This window comes from Ambystoma mexicanum, chromosome 10 (assembly GCF_040938575.1).
Source record: "Ambystoma mexicanum isolate Mex_15411 chromosome 10, UKY_AmexF1_1, whole genome shotgun sequence".
In the NCBI taxonomy this organism is placed as follows: Eukaryota; Metazoa; Chordata; class Amphibia; order Caudata; family Ambystomatidae; genus Ambystoma; species Ambystoma mexicanum.
The window spans coordinates 1,157,644,885-1,157,659,038 of record NC_090932.1 but is presented as its reverse complement, the minus strand read 5'-3'; the positions used below and the strand labels follow the sequence as shown (position 1 = coordinate 1,157,659,038).

At 44.9% G+C, this 14,154-nt stretch overlaps 1 protein-coding gene across 1 annotated transcript in view; it reads left to right on the top strand.

The window, feature by feature from the left end:
- Positions 1-14,154, top strand: part of NCAPH (non-SMC condensin I complex subunit H) — a 742,114-nt gene that overhangs the window by 380,661 nt on the left and 347,299 nt on the right. The window contains exon 9 of the mRNA XM_069619088.1: positions 8,423-8,628. Within this exon, the coding sequence (XP_069475189.1) occupies positions 8,423-8,628 (206 nt within the window). The remainder of the gene's footprint in view (positions 1-8,422; positions 8,629-14,154) is intronic.

Sequence of the window (14,154 nt, the reverse complement as noted above, 5' to 3'; positions counted from 1 at the left end):
TAGGCATCAAGGCGCACAAATACACAAGGACAACAAGAGGAAGACCAGACATTTCAGTTTAGTACAGTGTAGAAATGGTTGAACTGTGGAAACCTATTATTTGAAGAACAAAGTTTTTAGCGCTTTCTGGAAGATGGACAAGTTTTCCTCAAGGCTCAATTTAGGAGGAAGGGAGTTCCAGAGCTGGGCAGTTCGAATTAAAGATCTTCCTAGACCTCTAGATCTAGAATGTTTAAGGACACAGACGAGCGCAGCGATCTAGCTGGGGAGTAACGATAGATGGCAGATTTCAGGTAAGGGGGCAGAGCTGTAAAGACAGCAATGGACAAGAGTGCACGTTTTGAAATTAATGCGATGTTGTACAGGCAGCCAGTGGAGATCTTTCCTGTGCTGCTGTATGTGTTCTTTCCATGGAATGTTCCTGATAATCCGTATGGCGGCGGCGTAGATTGGTTGGCATTACAGTAATCCAGCCGTAAAAGAATGGTAGCGCGGGTGATGACACAATTAACCTCTTAGGAGGGGCCTGATGTTTCTTAATAATCAAAGGTAATGATTGCAATTTCTACTAATCAGATTGGTGTGTTCATCAGCATTAAGGGAGGATTTCAGGATGACACCGAAGGTCTTTAACTTACTCTTGGCTGGAATGATGCTAATTACCAACCTGTCATATTCTACATTAAGGTTGGATCTAGCCTGGGGTCATCCAAAAATCAGAAGCACTTTTTGTCCTCCATTAAGACACATCCAATTTTGAGACATCCAAGACTCAATCAAATTATATAGGTAGAGGTGCTTCGAGTCTTGGGGAGAAATCACTACTGAGTTCCAAAACTAGTTGCGTATCATCCGCATAATTGGTAAAAAAATAAGCCTTGGTTCTCCAGGATGGAGCCAGAGGGGTCGGATGTAGATGTTAAATACCACCGGCGATCAGCAGGTTCCCTGTGGCAAGCCACATTGGATGGGAGCAGGAGGTGAGAAAGCATTCCCCCAATCTATTCTGGATACTCTGTTAGAAATGACAAACCATTCTACTGCATCTTGAGATCAGTTTTCTATCTAGTGAAGTGCACTCAGAATACGTTGATCTAGCAGATATAAAGCTGCCTGTCTTGCCTTTTCTCCATAATCCCCAGCATGTGAGATCCACCAGCATGCGAGATCCACCAGTGGCGTTTCAGTACTGTGGGCAGGCCTGAAACAAGATTGACCATTATGCAGTACGTTATTGGCTTCCACAAACTATTGTAATTATGGAGTTGCAACTTTAACCAGAACTTTCAAGCGGAAGTTGGAATTTGTGATTGGTCTCAACTTTGTGGTGTCTCTGGGGGTCACAGCCTGTTTTTTTGGGAATGGGCGGGCGGGGGGGTCACAGTAAGTGCCTTGATGGAAGAGGGATATGCTTATCACGGAATGAGGAGTTGACTATAAATGTAAAAAGGGGTGCAAAATCAGCTCTGTTAAAGGATGACTTTAGGGGGAGAAGGTTTTCTGCACATGTCTGTTCCATAGAGGAAAGACATTTCTCCATGTCTGCAGCAGCGATGGGTAATGGTGAGAATTGCGCAGAGCCATGATGATCCTGTGCATATGTGATTGGGCTTCTGCTTAGTTTCAAGGAAGCTTGAGCAGTCGAGACCTTGACCCCTACCCTTATCTTAATTTTGGGTTTGAATCCTACCTGCACCTCGATCCAATCTGATGCTGTAGGTGCGCGATGAGTGCTTTAGGTTTTTCCAGCGATTTTGAAAATCTGAACAAGTTTTCCCGGATTTATTTGATGCTTTTTCAATTTGAGTATTGAAAAAGTATTTTTTGTTTCTATTTGAAGTTTATAGCATTTGTCTTGAGCTTTCCAGAGCTCCTTGTTCTCATTAGTTGGATGTTTAAGCAACTTGGCTTCGAGAGAGCGTTTGGCTTTTTTTAAGGGCACTTAGTTCTGGGGTAAACCCTTTGATGCCTAGGGTTGACTCTAGTCAACCTCAATCTGAGCGGGCTGATCCGATCAATCATTTCCTGAAGAGCTGTGAAGTAGGAATTTACTAGGGATTCTGCCAAATCTGAATCAAGTGTGGATGACATTGGTTTTATACACATTTGGATTGTGCATCGGATCTTTTTGAAGTTTCGACTTGGGACCACTTTGATGGCGTTGGACTGTTTTGGGGAGGGGTTCGTAGGTTCTATAGAGAACTCAAGAACATGGTGGGTCAGACCAGATACACAGATTGTTTTGGTCAATATGGGCTATGAGATTTCTGGCCGTGACCCAATCTAATATATTTTTGTCATTTGTGGGTTTGGTATTCATGACATAATCGATGTGGAGTTCTTGTTCCAGATCGGTGGCCTCTTTGTCCAGGACACTTGCTTGCCAGCAATTTAAATCACCAGAAAATAGGGTGAAACCGTTGGGCCTATTAAATTTACCCATAAATTGTGGTTTCCTTATTGAAAACTGGCATTGTGTGGGGAGGACGATGGATCAATATAAAGTTAATGCAGGATTGCTTAGTTGGAGTCATTTTAATATGTAAAATTTCGCAATCTGAACAGTCCATGGTGAAGAGAAAAATTGTAGTTCATTTTTGGTGATAAACGCTACTCCTCCACCCCTACCCGATTCTGATTTTACCGAAGAAAGAATACGCTTCTGGGACGGCCTGGTTTATCATGGGTTCACTGGTCTCATTGATCCATGCCTTAGTGATGCACATGATATCAAGGTCCTTCTGTGTAATGAGGTCATGGATGTCCTGAGCATGGTTATAGTGACCTAGTATTCAAAATTGCAATTTTTAATGATCTGTTCTGGTTAAGTTGAGGTAGGAAGGGGCTCTCGACTTCCTTCTCACGTTCAGTCCCCTGGGAAGGGGTGTCAAGTGAGAGGTTGGTTGGAAGTGAATGGCAATATTGGCTATGAGAGAGGGGCAGTCTACTAGGGACTGGACAGGTCTCGAATAATATCTTCCTTGGTATTCTCCCCGACAGGTGCCCTTAAAACTTGATCAGCAGGCTCCGCTGTGCTGGGAGTGGTTAAAGGCTGTGTTTATAGGCTGAGCGTTTGGGATTTGGGGCCAACTAGTTTAATTTGTACACAATCATTGACGATAGCAAGCCATTTCAATCTTTGGGCAGTTACCAACAACTCAAGAGGATCAGGCACACCCATGAGGTATAACGTGTTTTGTTCGTAGGTGTAAGCCTGAGACAATGTCCTGTAGTATATTATGACAAGTGTCAGACTTACTTTAGTGCAGCATAAATCGGGAGGTAGCACAGTTGATGATCGGTGATGACTGGCTGGTCACAGAAGCGCTGGCGCTGAAGCACCTGACATTTCAATTTGTAGCAAAGAAAAGCTAAGAATTGTAGTTCACTGAACTACAATTTCAGCAAGATGGTTATGGGAGGTTTTGAGCTATTTATCTCTCCAATACAAATGGTACAGGACACAAAAGCAGTTATTCAAATCTGGTTGGAAAATTATACAAGGAATTCATGCAAGAAATGCGAGTGAGGTGTTGCTGGCAGTAAACTCGAAAGCAAAAGTAGAATCAAAAAAAGGTGGCTAGCACATGGAATTTAATTTACACCAATTTAGCAAGGGCCTGGCCGTGACAACCCAGAATCTGTTCATATGTCCTGTTTGTCCCCCAGCACCCTCCTTTGTTTCTTGGCCATGGCTACGATGGTGAAGAAAATAAAATGTTTACCCCATCATATTGTTGTTCAGTCACTGTGTCCTGTCCAAATGTTATTTGTAAGGTCCCTAAATACTCCAGTGAAGGCAAGTTATTAATGCCCCCGGGGTCAATTACACTCCAAAGGATTCAAGTGGTATACCACAATTGATAACTATATCCCCTCCCCACCCCTCTGCTGTGCATGTGAAGAAATATAGCCCATCTCTCTCACCATCATGCACTAAATCAATGGTTGATTTATACCACGTAGGACGGCAGTCACTGCTTGAGCTCTGTATATTTCCTTGCCTGATGATTTTCCGCCAAAAACTAGAAGAACCCAACCACACCAACTTATTTGACTACCAGCTTTCTTTGGTGATTTTCTCATTCCTTTTTGTTTTTATTAATCCAGACGCCAGAATAATCCTAGTTGATAAAACGTTTGACACTCACTCCAGCCAAAAATGTAAGCAGGGTATATCATACACTTAATTATGTGGACTGTGAGAAACCTGAGGACGTCCTCACATTTTCTCCCCTTGGTTCCTTTGCTCAGGTGGCCAGGGAAGGGCCATCGCTGTTGGATCCCGTCCCTGGAGGCGGACAAGCGAGGCAGGTCCACCTGAGTAGATGGTCCTTCGGCAGTGGGAAGAGGAGGCCTGAAGGGGAGACACAGTATCCCCTTTTTCTACTATCGATCTACCCTTGGCCCTCCCACGACCTCTTTAAGCTATTGTAAAACCCATCTCCCATGTAACCTCTAGTACTGAGACATGGTATTCCCCCTTTCCCGATTATCACCATACTCTCGCTCAGCCTTTATGGGATATTGTAAGTGATGTCCCGATTTAACCCCAACAAACTCCTCACCCTCTCCTTTTCCAACACATACTGAGACGAGAAAGAGGCATGCGAGAGTAAGAAAGATTACCTATGGTAAAAGTCCTTATAGTACTGTGTAGAGGAAGATGAATGGAGAGGCCTACTACACCACACTACTAGGCTGTCCCGTTAATGAGATTGGGCAGAGTAAGGCACTTGCCAGCAATTCTACACACCTACACTCTATTGAACACCACTCCAGGACTGAAAAGGAAACTTAAGGGTCAGGCGTGTCCCCTTAAATGTTAAAGAACAGTTGAGAGCATTTGGAACATCGGGATACTGCACTCAACTTGTCCAAGTGGTAAAGGTACGTTAAGCTGCCAGTTGCAAGAATGCGACGGGGCAGTACTCATGTGCCCTCAATAGGGGGAACAAAGAATTGTTGGAATCCTGCGATATCGGCGCTGCGTACAGTTTGTCAAGATCTGTTAACGAACAATGCTTGGTCACAATTTGTAAATAAAGAGCACTCTTGCTCTAGAGTTTTGCCATTGGGTCTTTATTGTTGCTAGGGGTGCCTCTTTAGTCATTACTAGATGTGAGTAATAAGAGGTCAAAGCTTTTGCAAAGGCATATTCAATTGCTTCAAGCTCTAGTGTGTGCTTGATGGCGGTATACAGTGCTTTCACGTCTAGTGTCACTAGATATATCCTGGCTCCCAGGGTCTCTTCTTGCAAAATCGAGATGAGGGTGTGCGTAGTATCACAAAGGAACATGGGGATCTTCGGTACTTCACTTTGGATTATGTTGTTGACCTAGTTCGCCATGGGCTCTGTGACCCAGCCAATGGCACTCATGATTGGTCTGCCTTCCGAGATGTTGACCTATGCTTTATGTACTTTAGGGGGAAAGTAGATTGTTGGTTCTCAGATGGTCACTCTTCAGATACCTCAGGTGGTGAGACTGTTCTCTCAGATGGTCACTCTTCAGATACCTCAGGTGGTGAGACTGACCTCAGTGATGAACCCAGCAAGCTCTCCCGATCACTTCACGTTAACCAGTGAATTTGTGTGCAGAGCGTGATGCTGAGGCGGGAGGTTGAAAGGAAAGCAGTGCGCAATCGCTGCAACCAGAGGAAAGTAAAGTAAGTTTGTGCAGGAGGCACGGAAAGAAAGAACAGAAAGAAAAGTGTATGAACGGCACGAGTGAAAGGCAAAACCGAGAAAGTTAAGTATGCAAGTGGCACGAAGGAATAAGCAGCAAAGAAAGCAAAGTGTGCAAGCAGCACAAAAGGAAAAGGCAAACAGTAAGAGTGGCAGAGGTACAAGAGAGAAAGAAGAGGGTTAAGTGGCAGAGTGGTCGTGCATAGGCGAAAGCAAAGCTATGCGTTCTCGAAAGTCTGTTACATGCCCCACGCTGAAAGGAAGATATAAACGGCGCCGCTTGTAAGTTGTTCCAAAGGGGGTGCTACACTGAAGGTGAAGTGAGAGCAAAATCCCCAAAGTGTTGTAAAGACTGTTTTGAACTTCACCAAAACACAACAGTTCAGCTTCCCAGATGTCACTATTATAACAATCGTTTCTCTGAACTATTGAAACCAGGGGGGCCTGATCTTGGGGGAATGGAACCCTTGGCATAATAGAACTGCTTACTTTAAGAAGCTTGAGGAAGTGAGCCCAAACAGACGCCAGAGTTTTGTGAATTAAGTTGTTTTGAGACTACAGGAGTCTTGCCTCCAAGTAGTTTTGATGCTGAAGGAACCTTGCCTGTATAACTCCACGGGCATATTTAAGTTGAACTATTTTTGTGTACTAGCAGCGCCAATCCTGACCAGAAGTTCACCTGGATCCAGTTTTGGATATATATCTTTGGGACACGATTTCCTTTTTTATTTCTTTTAAGAAACCGTGCACAACATTTGTTTCCAGAGTGAGAGCAAGCATAGGTTTGACAGACAGTTTTTGTTTTGAGACTTGGGGGCCGCGACTATCCTTAGAAATATCAGTTGAGGGAAAACCCAAGTTAGAGAGAGGACAAGTTGGGCACTACACCAACCCAAAAATCTTTAATAAAGGTTTTCAAACTATTACCTCTTGTGTCTCTCTTGATACCATGCTTGTCTCGTAGGACCTTGATCAAATCTGGTACTGGAAATGCAAACTTTAGTCCCATCTTTTTACCTATGCTAGGATCAAGCCTTTTTATTCAACCAAAAGTACCATTACTCTGTTAGTAACAAGTATCTGTTTTATTTTTCCATCAGTGAGTAACGAGTGGCAATTGCAGACTTTTATGTACTATTTAAAATGGAGATGCTCCTCCCCACAATGGACTACCCACTGCTGGCATTCAGTACAATCTGGAATCCTTCCAATGATTTCCCTTCCACGTGTTTAAGGAAAAGGGTTTCCCCTCAAATGATGTGGCCATAAGACAGCTAGAACTTGGCCCTTTCATGCTGTGTCCTCCGTCTCCGCAGTTGACTTAACGCTGATGGGGACTTGTGTTTATGAGCCAAACACCAGTATTCTTGACATAATTATGTGTCACGTCCATGACGGACTCATAATAGGTAGGCTTTACTAAAAGCCTAACCCCTAAGGAAGGTGAGGCTGTCCACCCCAGGGCTTAACTGATATGCTTAACAGCAGTTGCCAAGGTCCCCATGTTCAGGTGGTGGTGTCTTTCATGCATCAAAAAGTGTAACCATTTTCCATGTAAACTGGAACCAACTTGATCACAGACAAGTTCCAGGATACCCTCCATCTACTGCACTCAAAATCCTAACTCTTTCAGTCTAAGCTCTCAAAAACTAGTTGCTCATCATTCCACTTGAGCGAACGTGTAATGCTTTGCAAACAACCCATTTGCCTGTGTCTACAAGGGTTTCCTGGAAGCAAGTGCTACGCAAGTGAACACAAATTGTGTTAAAATCATGACCACCTCGATGAGCAGCAGTTTCACCAACCTCCCATTGAGTGACGCAACCATGAACCACTTACTGTGACAAGGGCTTCTACAACTTTTGGAATTTTTTCTTTTATCCATTTGAAAACTACATAGCAAACAAATGGACTACCATACTATTTGGCTTTGTCACAATGCGCATAACTTCAAGGAAAACCTGCTCCGTTTTGAACTTCACCCCAATTCAAAACTGAGTCATGGAAGATTGGTACTAAGTCTAAAACTCATAAATTCAACTTGCCAGTCCTTGTACCAATGTATTGGGGGAATAGTACTTTGTACTCCATGAACAAAATGCGCATTTGTAACAGGTTGATGCTTCAAAAACCACTTAACTTGTAACAAGGTTATATTCGGTGCTCCCTTAGTTTGTTATGCATTCAAGCATTTTATGGATGAAATTGATGGGGCCATAAGCCTATGGAACAGTGAAGGGGGGCCCTAGACATGGACTAGTACTCTTGGATCAACATAGTAGGTTTTTTCCTTTCATTTGCCCTCTGCTTGATTGTCCCAAATTTCAAAGTTTTACAGAACATCAGATACAAATAACAGCGCAATGACTACAGGATATAATTAGCAGCATGTGTCTTTCTAAGCTGCAAAACTCTTGTTGGATATGAGCAACTGGTTTCTTTTGCATATATTTCATGTGTCGTGTTCTGTCATTCTTGCATATGCATGGTTGTTCATTGCCTGCCAATGAGATTCCCACCACCCATGTCATTCTATGACAACTGTCTGTTATATCTGATATGTGATGCCCTTTTTCATGTGTTCAAGGTGTTCCTTCCCTCTCCAACCCCTAGCCGCCCTCTAACAGCAGCTTCTGCAGTCCCCGATTTGTGCACTGGGATCTGTGCAACTGATGCTGTAAGTATCTTGTTCCTTGCAGTCATTCCTTTCTCCCATGGGGATTTTCTCTCCCACAGACAGTTGCCTCTTTGTTGGACAAGTTCAAGCAAAGCGATCAGGTCTTCGACATCCATGCAGAGCCTGAGGAGGATGATTGTGCTGATGCTCCAGTGGACGATGACTTTGATGCAGATACAGAGGTTTACGACTGTGCAGAGGCAGGGGACCTTGGGGGATTCAAGGATAAGCGTGAAGCTTGCAGGATGGAGCGTGATACCATCAGGTGAGGTGACTGGTCTTTGGGCACCAAACTTCACTTTTGAGCAGTTCACATTTAGCGTGAGGAAATGAGGGCGGTTTGGGAATGAGCCACGAGCGAGATTAAAACAATTATTTTCAATCTTAAAATGTATAAACCACAGTGACAATTTGAGCGTATAAATTCAATTTCATCTGAACCACCGCTCCCCCTCCCAAAATTGTTTACCCTCATGTGAGTGCTTGACCAACAGCTTGCCTTTTTCATCTTTGTGGATTTCTTGGCTGCACAGCATACATTTCCTGACACTGTTCCTGGCAAAGGTGTCTGTCTAGTTTTGAGGCTGTCATTACCCAAGGATACTTCCTGCACAATGAATTGCATGTTAAGTCAGAATTCAGTTTTTTTTAAACGTTATTTATTCAGGGTTCACATCCTGATCACAGAATAGACATATTGTGCCATTTTTAGGAATTGAATCCAACGATATCCCTACAGGATAAGGGAACAAACAAGGATGAATCACTCCTGGGCACAATCAATACAAAATCCAGATATTGGACTAATCCCCTGCCCTGCTCCAGATGCATAGTCCCTGAGAAAATGCTTGAAGGGTTCCCAGATATTGCATGGCCTAGTGGGAACTACCAGTAATGAGCAGTATCCCCTCTCGATGTTGCAGCAGCAAGTCTTATCCACAAGCCATTTCGGGATTGTGGGCAGGGCAGAGCTTGCCTGTTGCATTAGGATAAACCTTTTGACCAATAACATGCCTATCAAGTTATTTTTGTTGCCCTCAAGAGACCCAGGCAACCACCCGAACATGCAGCACTGTATTCCCCTAGGCACCTCCCATCCAATTTGACCCACAATTTCCACCACTGTAGACCAAAAATTGTATAGTTTCGTGCATGCCCAAATCGTCTGCATCTTGGTCATCTCCTGTTAGCCCCCCCTATCAAACTTAATTTGAGAGGGAGATGGATACACCCTATGCAGAACCTTGTACTGTATTAGTTTGAATTGGGTATTCAATTCCACCTTCTATTTATAAAGACCCATTTGGCCTGCAATTTTTCGTCTGCCCATCCCATGCCCATTTTAATCGGCATGGCAATTCCTCGAATGGGAAGCCTTTTGGCGCCATTTGTTATAGAGCGTAAACTATCCTCCTCGAGTTGGCTGAGTTTACAATGTACTGCATGATGGTAGTCTTAAAAGGTTCCTGCGGAAAGGCTGAGAACCAGACATCCAATAACATGCAAAAGATACAATTCCAAGTGTGCCTGTACACCCTGAACATAAAGTTGAGAAAGTGTTTACCATGTGAATCTAAGTATCTTGGTCTGCCAAGCTAACTTCACTTATAACGAAGTTCCTCAGAGAAGCGAGTCCAGGCCATACTGGAATATTTTGAAAAAATAGAGAAATTTAGGGACCACTGCCATTTTGGCTTTTACAATGCGGCTGAACAAGGAAAGTGGGAGAGTGATCCACCGTTTGATCTTTCTCTTAAAGGAAGCCAAATATGCAAAATGACTCATTCAGCAGAGGTGTGCGATCTGATCACCTTGGTACCATATTTTTGGACAGACTGACTTCCCGCCGGTATAAGTCTGACCCACTTGGTTTACATTAATTATTTATTTTATTTATTTAGGATTTGTAGAGCGCACTACAGCCCACAGGCAACAAGGTGCTATAAAGAGATTTTTAAGAAGGCATGCTTGCGGGTTACAAAAGGCGGCCCAAGAAGGTATGCTTAAACACATTCACTTAGATACATTTGCTTGGTTCCATATGTTACACAGTGATGGTTACAGTTGATTACTCATTCTTTTGTCTAGGTAGCAGATGGCAAAACGGATGATATCATATACATGGTGATACAATAGTAGTGCAGACCTAGTATGAAGAGCTCTCGAGACGAAGAGCTGGGTTTTTAATGCCTTGCGGAAGGCTGTGTGTGATTTGATTGATTTAATCTGAGCTGGGAGGTTGTTCCATAAGGTTGCCGCCATAGTGTGGAAGCTGGAGCCTCCTGCATGCACTCTGCGCGTGTGCGGGACAGTGATGCGGTTAGCATAGGCTGCCCTCGACGGTCTGACGACCGTTTGTTTGGTGATCCTCTGTGTCAGATGGGGGAGGGGGGGTGGGGGCCTGATCATGAAGACAATTGTGTAAGGGCCAAAGTTTTGAAGACCATCCTTTCCTTGATGGGGAGCCAATGTACCTGCCTCCTGATCCCCGGGACGTGTTCCTTGCGCGAGGTGCCTGTAGCAGCTCTTAGGGCTTTATTTTGGGCAATCTGGAGTGTGGCAAGGTTTTTTGGGAGGTACCAATGAACAGGGCATTGCAATAGTCCAGTCTGGAACCGATGATTGCTCTGGCTATTGAGATGCAATTTTGCCGTGATAGGAAGGGCCTGATAGCATTGATGAGTTTGGAGTGATATGCTGCGGAGGAGGCGATGGCATTGACCTGTCTGTCCATGGTGAGGCTGGGTTCGAGATACACACCTAGTGTTTTGATCGTTTGAGAGACTGATGGGAATATTATCCACGGTGAAAGATTGGTACTTTATACCAAGTTTGCTCAAAGTCGACGGGGAGCCGACAAGCAGGAGTTCGGTTTTATCACTATTTAGACAGCCAGTTCTCAGCCATCCATGATTGAATGGTGGCGTAGATGCTGTTGAGTGTGTCCAGGTCTGTAGTGTAATCACCTGACAGGGGGATGAGAACCTGTGTCATCTCCATAATTTGTAAATGGGATGCCCAGAGAGTCAAGTATCCTGAAAAGAGGTCTCGTAAAGAGGTTGTAAAGTGTGGGCGCTATGCAGGAGCCCTGTGGGACTCCGCATTTGATAGGGCTGGCTGTAGCATTAGCGGAGTCTGATAAGACCTTCATTACCCTCTCCTGAAGGAATGAGGAGATCCAGTCACACGCTTTGGTTGAGAAGTGGGCTGAGGCTGTGAGATGGTGGCAAAGAGTTTTATGCTCCACCAAATTGAAGGCTGCCGAGAGGTCTAGAAGCAGGAGGAGAACTGGTTTGCCTGCGTCTCTTAGGTCATCTATTTGATTTTTTAGGTCAAGTAGAGTCGTCTCGGTACCATGTCGAGGGCGGAAGCCAGACTGGCGTAGCCCAAGGAGGTTGTTGTCTTCGATACATTTTTGAACCCGCAGGCAGGCTGCTTTGTCCAGAATCTTTAACAGAAAGGGGACGGTTGTGATCGGACGTTGGTTCCCTGGGATAGATGGGTCGAGAGATGTGTTTTTTTTAGGAGAGGTTTGATTGAAATGAAGAGTTGATGAAGTCCGTAATGATGGGAGCCAAGGCAGGTGTGCAGTCTCTTGTAATGTGGGAAGGGCAAGTATCTCCTTTGCAGTTGGGTGGCTTAATGGATTTTATGAGTGCAATGACTCCAAGGTCAGTCATGTTAGAGAATTCAAACTTAGGTATTTGACTGGGAGCGTCGGGTGGTGTGGCTGGATGTGCCGCTGTACGATCTAGAAGAGCCGATGGTGCTTTTTGGTGGGCTAAAATTTTAGAGTGAAGGGTGTCTAGTTTGTGTAGCATGGCTGCTTGAATTTGGTTGCACCAGGTCTCATCCTTGGTAAGGGTGGATGGTGGATCGGACGGTGACTCCAGTTCTCTGAATATGGCAAAGATTTCCTTCGTACCTGATTTAGCGTTGCTAATCCTGGTGTTGTAGGAGTCTGCGTTAGCCTGTGTGGTAGCTATTTTATAGTCTCTGGATATGGACTTGAAGGCCATTTTGTTGGCTTGATGGGGTACTTTTTCCATGTGGCCAGTAGGGCATTATCTTTTAATGGGAACCAAATGGGCTTGGCCGAATTTCTTCACAGTCCTGAAACTTCACCAAACAGTTAAACATCCTTTGTAATGGGGAATGTAAGTTAATTTCGGGATCTTTAACATATAGTACAATGTCATCAGCATACATAGATGCCAATTCTCGTATACCCCCTAAAGCCAGGCCCCGCTTCTGGTGTAATAACCAGTGCAATCGACTTGCAAGGGGCACAATTGTTGGTGCAAATGGGAGTGGCGACAACGGCCACCCTTGCCGTGTTCCACGGCCCAACTGGAAGGGGGCACCTCCTTTACCAAATAAACAAATCCTCGCAATTGCCCTGTAAATACAGATAATTAGTCAGAGTAGCAAATCAATTCTTTAACCAACATTCAGGTAATGTATGCAACAGGGATTCTGGTAAGTCACTTTTAGACAACCTATACTTTAGAAGGTCCAGCCCTATCTGGTAATGCGTCTCAGAGTCAGTGGGGACACTAGGAGTGCAGGGCCCATGGGCAGAAGAGCAAAGGAAGGCAGATGCTGTTAAAGTTGTCAAAATAGCAGCAATCTCCAGCGTTGCAAGTAAAATGTTTTGTTAAAACATGGTTCAGGGTGGTCAGGTAAGACCCCCTTCAGGATTGTCGACCAAACAACCAGCGCCCTTAGACCTGGAAGAACACAGTTGGGTTGTCCACCCCAATCTGTCTCCAAGCTCCGGAGGATTCAGATTCAAGACAGAAAGCACCCAGGTAAGTACGTAGCAGTGGGACACTACCTTTTCATGAAGAAGGGAAACTTTCAGTGGAAGGTCCCCAGGTGAGGTGACCGCAACTCCTGTTCGGATTCTCACCGTGGAGGCTGAAGAAAGAACTTTTAGCAGGAGCAGACAGTCAGCTTCTTGCAATGGGACACCCAGCAGATATTCTTCACGATAGTAGCTGCTTCGGAATAGACCCAAGCTTCGGTTCAGCGATGGCGGTCACATGACTGGCTGTTCTCCATTTATCTGTCCCCGACTTGGAAGGGGAGATGTTTCAGAGCGGGTAACAGTCACTGTTGATCCAGCAGGATGTCCTCGAAGATCCAGGCGAAACGGCACTTCAGGTGACGATGCACAGCTGAAAATGCAGCTAGTCTCGGGACTAGTTAGGCCCACCAGTCCAGGGGAGGAGGTTGTCCGGCCTGTATCTTCTCCAGCGTGGGGTCCGGCATGGATTCACATACTCATGAATATTCCCCCATCGTCCGGCTTGGCATCCTTAGTAAAAAAGAAAGCTTTAACCTGAAAACTCCTGGTCTCCTCTATAATCAGTCACTGTCCTTTGGGTCATACTGCCCCCATCCAATGACAGTGGTTTCCCTAAGCTCCACCCCTAGTGGCCATCTTCAGATTTTTACTGCACGTTTCGGTGTTGGGAGTCCTCTCGAATTGTGATAGTTTTGATAATTTTTCTTTCAATCCTTTTCGTCTATCGTTACGGTCGCCTACCGGAAGCGGGGACCTGTTGTCGGTGAAGATCATGTTCCATCGTCAATCTTCTTTCACGTTTTCTGCGGCCCAGGCTTGGCCCTACATCTCACTGATGTCTTACTTGGGCGAAGTCTCTTCAGGGCCTGTGAGAAATGTGGCCTGAGCCACGTTTACATTGAGGATAGGCACCTCAAGTGCCTGCATTGTCTGGACCATGTTGAAGACTGACGCAAGATCTGCCGGGGGTGTTCCTGGCAA